The sequence below is a fragment of the Zalophus californianus genome, chromosome 1, assembly GCF_009762305.2.
Source record: "Zalophus californianus isolate mZalCal1 chromosome 1, mZalCal1.pri.v2, whole genome shotgun sequence".
NCBI classification, from domain to species: Eukaryota; Metazoa; Chordata; class Mammalia; order Carnivora; family Otariidae; genus Zalophus; species Zalophus californianus.
Genome location: NC_045595.1, coordinates 42,269,260 through 42,281,765, shown reverse-complemented (window position 1 = coordinate 42,281,765; position 12,506 = coordinate 42,269,260). Strand labels below are relative to the sequence as shown.

General features: G+C 32.9%; 1 protein-coding gene across 18 annotated transcripts in view; it reads right to left on the bottom strand.

Moving 5' to 3' along the window:
• The window catches only part of CHL1 (cell adhesion molecule L1 like), a 209,788-nt gene that overhangs the window by 68,578 nt on the left and 128,704 nt on the right, over positions 1-12,506 (bottom strand). For all 18 annotated transcript variants that reach the window (XM_027585988.2, XM_027586000.2, XM_027585990.2 and 15 more), the window contains 2 exons: positions 7,994-8,099; positions 4,443-4,630 (listed from right to left, as the gene is read on the bottom strand). In XM_027585988.2, the coding sequence (XP_027441789.1) occupies positions 4,443-4,630; positions 7,994-8,099 (294 nt within the window). The remainder of the gene's footprint in view (positions 1-4,442; positions 4,631-7,993; positions 8,100-12,506) is intronic.

The following is a 12,506-nucleotide window of genomic DNA, read 5'->3' as shown; positions in this document are numbered from 1 at the left end:
AACACCTTTACCTTCCTGTCTGCTGCCGAATCCATCCCCTCCCCCATTCCCATTGAGGTAACTATTATCCTGAGTCTTTTTTTCATCATTCTCTTGTTTTTCATTATAATTTTACCACATACAATCATACCCCTAAACAATATTTTATCTTTACATATTTTGAATTTATATTAATAAAATCATATTGTATGTATTCATCCAAGATTTGCTTTTACTGTGCAACATATTCCTAAGATTCATCAATTTTCACTGCTGAGTAGTATTTTTTGTATGACTATAACACAATAGATTTATTCATTTTATCATCGGTAGACTTGTGTTTTTTCCAATGTATTTTTAATTCAAGCAAATGGTACTATAAATAGGCCCAATGGACATGGATGACAACGCATGCGTGACGAAGGAAATGGAATAGCGAGGTTACAGGTGAGAGCATCTTCAATTAAGGAGTCAATGACAAGTATTTTCCACAGACCAGGTAGGAAAGTATACCTGCAACACTGGTAGATACGTATTATAGTAGCTGCATGTTCCCACCTAAAATTGTTACTCTCAGACTTTGTAATATTTCCCAATTCTGTGGGAACAAATGCTTTTATATTTGGGTTATGGTTAATCTATTTCTGTTTACTAACGATGTTGAGCACATTCTCATTGGCCATTCCAGTCTGAGGTACAAGTTTATGTCTTTTGCCACTTCACTTTTTTTTCCTTATAAAATTATTTTTTATAATTTTCTTTTAAAATTATTTATAAATACATAACATTATTTTTAGTTATAGTCATTGGCAATGATTTTTTTCCCCTGGGTTGTGGGTTATCATTTCACTTTCTTCCTGAGGTCTTTTGATTTTAAAAAGGGGTTCTAAAAATCAAATGTAGTCAAATAATCCTTAGTGATTTCCTTAACAGAACTTCAATGTGTCTTATTTAAGAAAACTTCCCTACCCTAAAATCATAAATACACTCTCTGAATCATTTTTTTTAATTTTTAAAAATATTTTTTCCCTTTCAAAGTTTAGGCTTTAATCTACCTGGAACGGATTTTTTATATAATGTGAGATAAGACTCCAAATAAATGTATTTCTACATGGACAGTCAGTCATTTCACCCCATTAAGTTAGGAGGGAAGGGAGGGAGGGAGGGAGGGAGGGAGGGAGGGAGGGAGGGAGGGAGGAAGGAAGGAAGGAAGGAAGGAAGGTAGGTAGGTAGGTAGGTAGGTGAGGGAGGGAGGGAAGGAAGGAAGGAATCCACGCTAGTGTTTTCATAGTGCTTTCACATGTACATGGGTTTGTTTCTGGGTTCTCTATGCTGTTCCATCTATCTAATCCTATTCACAGCCATACTGGCTTAATCACTAAAGTTTTACATTGAGCCTTGTTATCTGATAAGGCCAAGTCCTCTTGACTTGTTCTTATTCTTCAAGAGTTTCTACCAAATTCTGCCTTTTGCTCCTCAAATATATTGTGAATCACCTGGTCACATTCCACAAACATATCAAAACCAACTAGAGATTTGGATTTCAATTATTCTATATAACAAGTCATGAAGAGTTGACATTTTAGCTTTACTTAGTCTTCAAATCCATGAAAAAGGTATATTCTTTCTATGTATCTAGATCTTTTAAAAATATTTTTCAGTAATTGTGCATACTTTTCAACTATAAAGGTTTCACACCCCCTTGTTGGATTTACTTATTTTTTAGATATTTTATTTATTTATTTGAGAGAGAGCGAGCGAGCAAGAAAGAGAGCATGAGCGGGGGTGGGTAGGGGCAGAGGGAGAAGCAGACTCCCTGCTTAGCAGGGAAGCCTGATGCCAATGCAGGGCTCCATCTCAGGACTCTGAGATCATGACCTCAGCCAAAGGCAGACACTTAACAACTGAGCCACCCAGGCACCCCTGCTTGTTGGATTTATGTTCTGCTTCTGTATTATTTTATCCCTTCAATCTCTTTTGAGTTTACTCTGTTACCTTAAATTAGCTCATGCATTTTCATCTTAAAATTATGTTACCTAAAAAGCTTAGATTATTATATCTTATTTTCTAATGTATGTTTCTAAGATGAAAAACGTCCCTCTAAATAATGCTTTAGCTAAAGCATGCTTTGTTATGTAGAATTTCTACTACTGCCACTTCAAACTATGTTCTATTTTCTTTTGCCATTTCCTATCTGACCTATGAGTTACTTAGACTTTCATTTATTAATTTTCAAAGATATAAGACTTCTCTAATTTTGTTTTTATTACTGATTTCTAACTTAATTGAATTTGGGTCATATTTACTTCATAGGTAATATGTCATCAAATATTGAAAAAACTGCATTATGCAGTTTTAGGTACAATGTTCTCTATGTGTTCATTAGATGGACCTTATATTTGGGTTCTTTAAATCTTCCACAGGCTTACTGATGTTTTCTCTGCTTGAGCTACCAAAAAATAAAGTACATATGTTAATATCTCTCATTATTATGATAGATGTGCCCATTTCCAATTGTAATCTATTTTTGTTTCATATATTTTAACATTATATATGTCTAGTGAATTAATCTTCGGGAAGCCTCTTAAAAATAAATTCTGTTTTGACTGATAATTCAGCCATTCCTACTTTGTTTTGAATAGCATTTATCTGGAACATTTTTTTCTGTCTTTTAGTTTCAGCAATTCTGTACCCTTATGACTTAGATGTGTTATGCAGTAAACAATTTTTACCTTTCTTAAAAACAACAACAAAAAAACTTGAAGCATTTAATCTATTTACTTTCATCTTCAATTAATCATATATTTGGATTTATTTGCATATTTTTTTCTTTTTCAAACATTTCTTACCTTTTCCTTCTTCTCCCTCAAACATAGTCTGTTAATCATTCATATTTTACTCTATACTTTTAATGTAATTGCTTTATAAATCTTAAGATGCATACTTTACTTGTAAGACTCTAAATCTGATCTATCTTCTCTCCTCTGGAATTATACAAGGACTTTAGAGTAATTTAAATCCAGTCGCCTGTCCCAATTTTTAGGTAAGGCACACATGTTTTTCAGTGTTTGTTTTTCTGAGGTTTATAGACATTCTGACCCGACCCCGCTGCCTCCAGGATAAAGTGTCCACATCCTGGAAGGTCTATGACTCTGAAACTCTTCAGTATCTACAAGTCTGCAAGAAGAAATTGCCAAGTGGAAGCTGTCGAAAGTTTTCTACATAAGAATTTACTCTGCAAAGATTTCGGTTAGGACCATGTAATGTTGGATACCTTAAGATTAGGGAAAACAAGAGACCAAAAGTGGAAGCTGGTCACCAGCGATCCCATGCTGCACAGGCAAAAATATGGTAATGAGGAAGTCACTTAATCTTCATCATAGTTATTGATAAGTATCACCCATAACAGTAAAGGAGTTTACAGTTTTCCATGATTATTATTTATGGAAAACATTAATATATATCGATTGCTCATTCTCCTCCCCTAATGGGAACTCATATTACTGAAGTTAAGTAGGGCTATGGGATATGCTGTAGCCCTAACAAACTATGAGAAGTTGCCTGCACAATTTCTTGTTGGAAGTAATTTTTCATGCTCTCTGCCCCAGACTCTTTGACCAAGGTGGCATTAAGTTTTCACATGGTACAGCCACAGCCATTTTTATCAGCTTGGACCTCCAAGAGGCTTCATGGAGAACAAATGCCCTGAAAGCTGCGAGGCCCACAGCCAAACGCATAATCAGGGAATAAACACAGGGGCCTGGAGAATACTTGTTACTGCAGTATCATGAAGTCACATCCAACCAATATATTTAACTTAATTCTCATCCTATGAGGCAAAGCAGACACTATTTTTTCCCCCCACATTAGATATAAGAATACTGAAACACAGCAAATTTATATTGCTTTCAAAGATCATCCATTTGGGGGGCACCCAGGTGGCTCAGTTGAGTGTCCAACTCTTGGTTTTGGCCCAGGTCATAATCTCAGGGTCATGAGATGGAACCCCAAGTTGGGCTCCACACTCAGTGTGGAGTCTGCTTGAGATTCTCTCCCTCTGCCCCTCCCCCCACTGGTTTTTCTCCCTCTCTCTCTCTAAAACAAATAAATCCTAAAAAAAAAAAGATCATCCACTTTTAAGTATCAAGACCTAGAGGATAGTTTCACTTATAAATGAAATATAGGTTTCATTGATGGGGTGGGAGTATGGGGTAACTGGGTGATGGGCATTAAGGAGGGTACGTGATGTAATGAACACTGGGTATTATATAAGACTGATGAATTACTGAACTCTACCTCTGAAACTAATAATACACTATATGTTAATCAATTGGATTTAAATTAACAAAAGGAAAAAAAAGAAATATAGGCCATATATAAGCTGGTAATTAAATTAAGAATGTGTCATTATTTTACTCAACACTAAAACATTTGTAAAGTGAAATCTCACTTGTAACACTTACTTGGAACTATAAATTCTATTTCTTCTGACATAGCAACTCCCAGTTTATTAGAAGCAAAGCAGCGGTATTTCCCTTGAAAGTGAGATATGTGCCCCTCATTTGGTATCTTAAAGGTTCCTGAGTTGTTGGATACAATGATCCGAGAGTCAGAGAGATCAAAAGGCTTGTCATCCTTAGTCCACATAAATCTGTAAGATAAAACTAAAGTAAACAATCCTGAAAAGTCAAAACACACTTCCTAATTTTAAAATGGTAATAAACAAATGCACAGAAATGACAAAACGAAAACATTTTATGGTAAAAAAATATTTTTAATTGACTATATAATAGAAAACAAAAAAAAGTCTCAGAAGAATCTGAGAAATCTTATAAGTTACTATAGACTGAATGTTTATGTCTCCCCCAAATTCATATGTTGAAGCCTAATCCCTAACGTAGGAGTGTCTGGAGGTAGAGGACTGGAGAGGTGATCAGGTCATGGGGGTGGAGTTCTCATGAATGGGATTTGCATCCTTATGAAGGAGGCCCCAGAGAGCATTTTTGCTCTCTTCTGCCATGTAAAGTTACAGCAAGAGAACAGCTGTCTATGAACCAGAAAGCAGGTCCTCATCAGACACCAAATCAGTGATGGCCTTGATCTTGGTCTGCCCAGCCTTCAGAACCATGTGACAAATGTACATTTGTTGTGTACGCCACCCAGTCTGTGGCATTTTTATTATAGCACGCTGAAGTAAGACCAAGCCATAAAAAGCTCTAACAACTGAGAAAACAGAAATTCAAGATAGGTTTTGTTCTGTTCTTTTTAAAGTTATTTTTTAATGTTTTCAATTGGAAAGGTATTTTACTAATACTTGAAGACTACTAAATCTAAAAACATACAATATATCATCATGTGTGTGTGTGAAGCGCTCACTCAAAATTTAAAAAAACAAATAAGTACTATTGAATGTGGTCACATTTCCTATCTAGATTTTTAGATATATTAGTAACATATTTGAGACCACAAAAAATATAAAAATTTGCAAACTAAGTTTTTCCAATTATTACAATGCTACTAAAGCCAGTTTCTATGACAACTTTATCTTCTGTCATATGATTAGTATTTAAGTTACTTAATGATTTGCATTTTTCCCCTTTTACAAACAAATTGTGGTAAACAACCTTAACATAATTTATTTTTTGGCACTTATCCAAATATTTCATTAGACCAATTTCTTCAAAGTAAGAATGATAGACCAATAACAAGAAAATTTTTATAGAAACTGTTGATAAATGTTGCAGAATTGTATTCCAGAAAAAAATATACATAGTTAAATTCCCACCCCAATGTGTAACCATGTAGTTTCTGTGGATGAGGCTATAAAAAGCCTTTTAAAAAAATCTTATCTAGGGTGCCTGGGTGGCTCAGTTGGTTGGGCGACTGCCTTCGGCTCAGGTCATGATCCTGGAGTCCCAGGATCGAGTCCTGCATCGGGCTCAGTGGGGAGTGTACTTCTCCCTCTGACCTTCCTCTCTCTCATGCTCTCTACCATTCTCTCTCTCTCTCAATAAATAAATAAAAATCTTAAAAAAAATCTTATCTAATAATGACTTCCCAATTTGATTTTATTCAACATTTCATATATGAATTATCAATGCAAATTGTGGAATGTTTCAGGACACCATTTTCTTACACTAAACTGTCTTTATTCTTTCACCAGGAATAACAAACCTTCATGGTACACATAGTTTTGTTAGGAGTATGCCTGCCTTCTCCCCCAACCCCAGTTCTTTTATGTCTTCTCTCTCTGTCTGTTTTATGTTTTATTGGCTTTACTTACAAAGAACACAAAGAATCTATTCTTTTAAATTCCATCATGTTGAATGGGATCACTTCACCTATACAGAATTAAACATTTCCACTTGGAAATATGTTACATATTTTCATTCATTCAAATCTTCTTTCCTGATCCTAGGTAGAATTTTATAGACACTGCCCCCAATTTAAATCCCACATAGTTCTTGTTACATAGTATTTGATACTGTTTTTGTTGATGTTGTTACCACTAACGGTTAAGACTGCTGGATTTTTTTCCTTTTGCTATTGTGATGGGATATTTTTTCCTTCTTGTTTCCCAATTATTTTCTAACTGCCTTGTATGGACATCTAATTATGCTTTTTAAAATTTATTTTTAATTTTTAAATCATTTTATAACTGACTACTTCAGTGTAACCCTTTGTATTTATAAAAGCTTGTTTTTATCCAGTGAATAGATAGAATAACAAATTATATAATAATAATAATATTAATCATACTGTCTCATATGTATAGATTTTATTTTTTTGCATAATTATATTAGACATGGCTCTAGGAAAATAAGTAATAATGATACCAGACATTCTATTTTTATTTCTGAATTTATTGTAAATACTAGTAGTAGTTCATAATTAAATTCATACTGGTTATAGACATAATAGATAAATTTGATCATTAATCATCTCTGATGATTGTAGGGTTTTATCTTTTGATATAATAATTCAGTTCATTACTATTAATATATATCATAATATTGATTGATCCATATTGATCCAGCCACAATGACTGACTAAATTCTTCTTCATATAATTCTATCCCTATTTACATATACTAATTGAATATATTCCATTTGGTAAAGTATAGATAATAATGATAATTTAACATGTCAATGATTAAGAATGATTTTTAAAATATCAACTTATCAGGCAATAATAATGTTAGTCACAATACAATTTCAAATAATTAATTTTCCTTAAATATGTATCTTCTTAGTGGATATAAATGAATTAAGCAAATCAGTACAAGTATGTAGCTTTGTTGCCCATATTAGAATCACCTACATTAAAATCTAGAATTCCCTCTACAGCTAGCCTCTCCTTCCTCATTCCCAACACACACACATTTCTTTCTCCCTTCCAAAGTATAGGAAGTATTTTGAAAAAACTTCATTCCTGATTATGATCACCTACAGTAACAATCATTTAACTAAGAAAACACTAGATAACAGTATACCATGCAGATAGCATTCAGGATGACGAAATATTTCTATGATAACTTAAAAAATATCAAGTAACAACCTACGTGTTGAATAAGATATGTGTCACTTTAAAAAAAAAGATATGTGTTACATTTAAAGACATGCAATAATAATTATATATAGAATGTCATTTATCAATATATTAACTTTCAGCTTAACAAATGCTACCTTTCACTAAATAGAATAAAGGATCTTCTGGGCTTTGGCTACCTTTTTCACTTGTAAGGAATTACTGAATATTTCCATGGTGCCAAAACCTATGCTAAGTATTTAACATAAGGCAATTTATTTGTGGTAAAAATAATTTCAACTTCCAGGAGAACATATGTAAAATAACCAAACTTTATTTTCATAAAAATAGCTATTATTCTTTTGGCAACTCTTATCTTTAATCATACATAGATTTATAGTCCAACAACCTTATCGTGGTCAGAGTACAAAGAAATTTAAAAAAATATATACGTATAAACAATTACTTCGTTTGCAAGAATACTCACGTTGGTTCTGGATTTCCTTTAGCTTCACATTCAATTTGAAAATATTCATCAAAGGGAAAGGCAACTTGCACTTTTGACTGTTTTATGATTGTTGGAACCTGTTGAACTAAATATCAAAATATGTATTTAAAGAACGTGGTCCTCAAATACTAGGTCAGGTGAATTTAGCTATAACAGAAACACTTGAAACATGCTTCCTATATTGATAAGTAAGAGAACTATAAAAAAAAGTGAAAATTACAGAACAAATCTGACTTCCTCTTTGAAAAATATTTTTTATTAATTAATTGTTTTAGGTTTGCCCTTGGGTCTTTTTTTTTTTAATCCCAGTGTAGTTAACACAGTATTATATTAGTTTCAGGTGTACAATACAGTGATTCAACAATTGTATACATTACTCAGTGTTCATCGTGGTAAGTATATTCTTAATCCCCTTCATCTATTTTACCCATCCCCTCACCCACTGCCCATCTGGTAACCATCCTTTTGTTCTCTATGGTTAAGAGTCTGTTTTTTGGTCTGTTTCTTTTTTCCTTATTTGTTTGTTTTCCTTCTTAAATTCCATATATGAGTGAAATCATATGGCATTTGTTCTTCTCTGACTTCTTTCACTTAGCCTAGATCCTCTAGATCCATCCATGTCACTGCAAATGGCAAGGTTTCATTCTTTTTTTGGCTGAATAATATTCCATTGTATATATATACCTCTTCTTCATTCACCTATCAATGGACACTTGGGGGGCTTCCATAATCTGGCTATTTAAATAATGCTGCAATAAACACAAGGGTGCATATATCTTTGCAAATTAGTGTTTTTGTATTCTTTGGGTAAATACCCAATAGTGGAGTTGCTGGATGATATGGTAATTCTATTTTTAACTTTTTTGAGGTATCTCCATACTGTTTTCCACAGCAGCTGCACAAGGTTGCATTCCCACCAACAGTGTATGAGCGTTCTTTTTTCTCCACATCCAACACTTGTTGTTTCTTGTGTTTTGGAGTTCAGCCATTCTGACAGGTATGAGGTGATATCTCATTGTAGTTTTAATTTGCTGATGATTAATGATGTTGAGCATCTTTTCATGTGTCTGTTGGCCATCTGTAAGTCTTTGGAGAAATGTTTGTTCATGTCTTCTGCCCATTTTTAATTGGATTATGTAAAATGTACTTAATTTTAAAGAACATACTTCACTGATAACATTTCATTTCATGTTACCAAAGGTGTTCATTTTATTTAAACCTAGAATAAAGGAACCACTTAGAGCAGAATAAAAATTGCCATATCATTACAACTTTAAAATCTCTATTTTTAAATTACTGACATTTAGTCTGCTGATGTGTGTATATATATTTTTATTTAGTTCAGTCATTTTTACAGTTTTTTTTTAATTTATAGTTTTTTAAGACATTATAATTAATTTACCAATTTTACATTATTTATTCCCATTGTTTTGTGATGACTTCTTGGATAATTTTCTTTTTATTGGACATTTGATTTTTTTCATTTTTCTCTTTCCAGATAACATGTACTTCCATAGCCATATAAATTTTTCAAGCATGTAAGTTTTTCCTTTATTGAATTAGTGACTTATGATAAATTTCCAGGCATAGACACAAATAGTATTTACTCTGGATAAATGATGATATCATTTCACAAGAGGATATTTACTATAAACAACATATGAGTATAGTAGTTTCCAAATCCTTTCCACAAATGAACACCGACATTTAAAAATGATAAAAAATATTTTGCTAATTATTACAAAGGAAATTATAACATCCTCATTCTATTTTTTCTATTTTTATTTCTACTTATTGCTTTTATTAATAAATGTTTTTCCCTAAACTTGTTTATTACTTTTGTCATTCCCCATTTATAAATTATCCTTTCACTATTGTTGGGGGCTTGGGGTTAGTTTTCTTCCCCTTAGAATTTAACACTAATAATCTGCAATAAAAATAAATAATGGTATTTTTAAATGGATTCCACATTATCAAATACCTCTTCATCTTGTGATAAACTTTTTTAGTGTCTCACAAGTTAAATAATATTCAAGACAAACTTAAAAAGTAGGTGGGTGACTGTGTCTCTCACTAAGTGAAGCAGCTGGATGGCATTAGAGAATTGTGTTTATAAAATAAGTGTACTAATGCTCAAGATACAACCATGGGTTAGGTTTTGAAATGGGACACAGATAATAGGTAAAGATCTACTGTCAGTGAGCACTCAGCAGTTTTCAAATTGATACATTACCATTTTATTATCATTCTTACAACCTCTAGTAAGGAAAGGGACAGCACTGAATTCATAAGGAAGTGTAAGCGATTCAGCAACAGGAACCTGATTTCAGCAAATATGTTTTGAGAAAAGCAATTCGCAGAAAGGCACTGAGTCTGATTTAGGTAAGTACTATTCCACAGTGGACTTACAAATAGGGCCCTAAATCCAGTTACAAACCCAGGCCCTGAACCACTCTTTTTTCTCATTTGTAAGGTTAGGAATTCAGGATAGATAAATTGTTCTTAGACTTTTTGGTCTCGGGATCTCTTTATATTCTTAAAAATTAGAGGAAGTCCCAAGGGGCTTTTGTTCATTTGGTTTATATCTAACAATATTTTACCATATTAGAAATTAAAGCCGAGAAACCTTTTAAAAATTTATTTATTAATCCATCTGAAATACTCTTATATGTTAAAATAAATACCTATTTTATCAAGAACATGAAATACAAAGAGAACAGTGGCATTGTTTTCACATTATCACAAATCCCTTTAATATCTTCATAGAAAGCAACTGGATTCTCACATCTACTTCTACATTCAATCTGTCACAAAAGTTGTTCTGCTTAAATATATGAAGAAAATCCAGCTCTACATAGATACGTACTTGAAAAAGGGTGAGATATTGTATCATCCTCTCTGATGATTGTGAACATTCTTCTTAAATAGTACACCAAAACTCAACAAGTGGTAGTTTCTTAAACATTTACTACAATATGGAATCTGAAATCATATCAATGAACTTTTCATATTCTATTATAATAACATGTTTTATCCATGAGTTGTTTTTTTTTTAAGATTTTATTTTTTTAAGTAATCTTTATGCCCCATGTGGGGCTCAAACTCACAACCCCGAGATCAAGAGTTGCTTGCTTCACCAACTGAGCCAGCTAGGTGCCCCTATCCATGGCTTCTTTTTAACCATGTAGAATTTTGTAATATTATGCAATAACCATTTAGAAAAAAAAATACTGCTTCATGGACCATGAGAGATCCACGGGTCACATTTTAAGCATTGATGCCCAGCCTAGAATAATAACTCAAAGCTATTTCCAATTCTAAAAATTTTTTTGGTTTAATCAATCTGTTAATTGAGTTTTACTAGTTTAGGTACATGAGTCCAAGTTCAGTCTTTCTCCATTGGCTATTCATAAACATTTTGACAACATGCAATAAACATTCATACCTTCATGGACATTTACCTTGTTTCTGATTGCTACTGCTTCTAAGTAGAACAAGTCTTGAGCTTATTGCAAATTCACATTATTTAAATTTTATTACAGTTATAAAAGGTGAGGGATGATGCACAGTAGCAACAGTCCCTAAGATATCAGCTAATAACTTGGAACAACTTGTTTATTAGAACATTATTCTTCTTAAATTTGCTAAGGTTGTAAAGTCTCAGCAATAACTAATTACTCAGGGAATGGAATTAATAACCTTTGAGTGTTTATAAGAATGTATATTCTACATTATAAATCCTTTCCTCCATAATTAGGCCAAATACAGAGACACCAGGCTCGTTGACATTCAAATTGGATACCTGCCTTAGTTGCATTTGCTAGTGAGTGCTCTAGAGTACTGAAACAAATGGATAATACTCAGTTATTCTGAAAACATGTCATTAATATTTTATAACAATTGTTGTCTAAGGACATTTACAGAATAAAAATGCATTAAGTAATTGAGACAATCAATAAAAAATGTGTGCTATGGATTAATATAAACTAAATTCTTTACCACGGATGAACTAAATGAGAAAAAATGGAAAGAAAATATATATTCCAAGAGAATATGGTCAGGAATCTGAACAGGAATCCCAGTGCCTCTTTGTTGCTACTGGGGGAAAGATGTAAGATTATTAACCTCTTTCCCACAAAGATCACCAAGAACTTTGCTCTTAATTTGGCACTGCACACTCAAACCAAAAGAATGTACTAAAGATGAATAATTTCCAGTTCTTGACCTGAATGTCTACAACTAGGCTGATACATTTTGTGTGTAGGCTAAGAGATTTCAGCTTGATTTAAAGAGAACTTTAAATCTGTACACCTACAGAACAGGTAGTTGGAATTCCTTAAGAAGAAAGAATATTCAAAGAGAGACCCACCATCTGTCAAGGACAATGGAGAAGGAATTCTCACATAGGGGTGAATTAAAAGGGCAGGGCTGCCCAAAGTGTATGATATGAAACTCCTATGTGAAGTAACTTAAGGTGGCCATCAGAAAAATG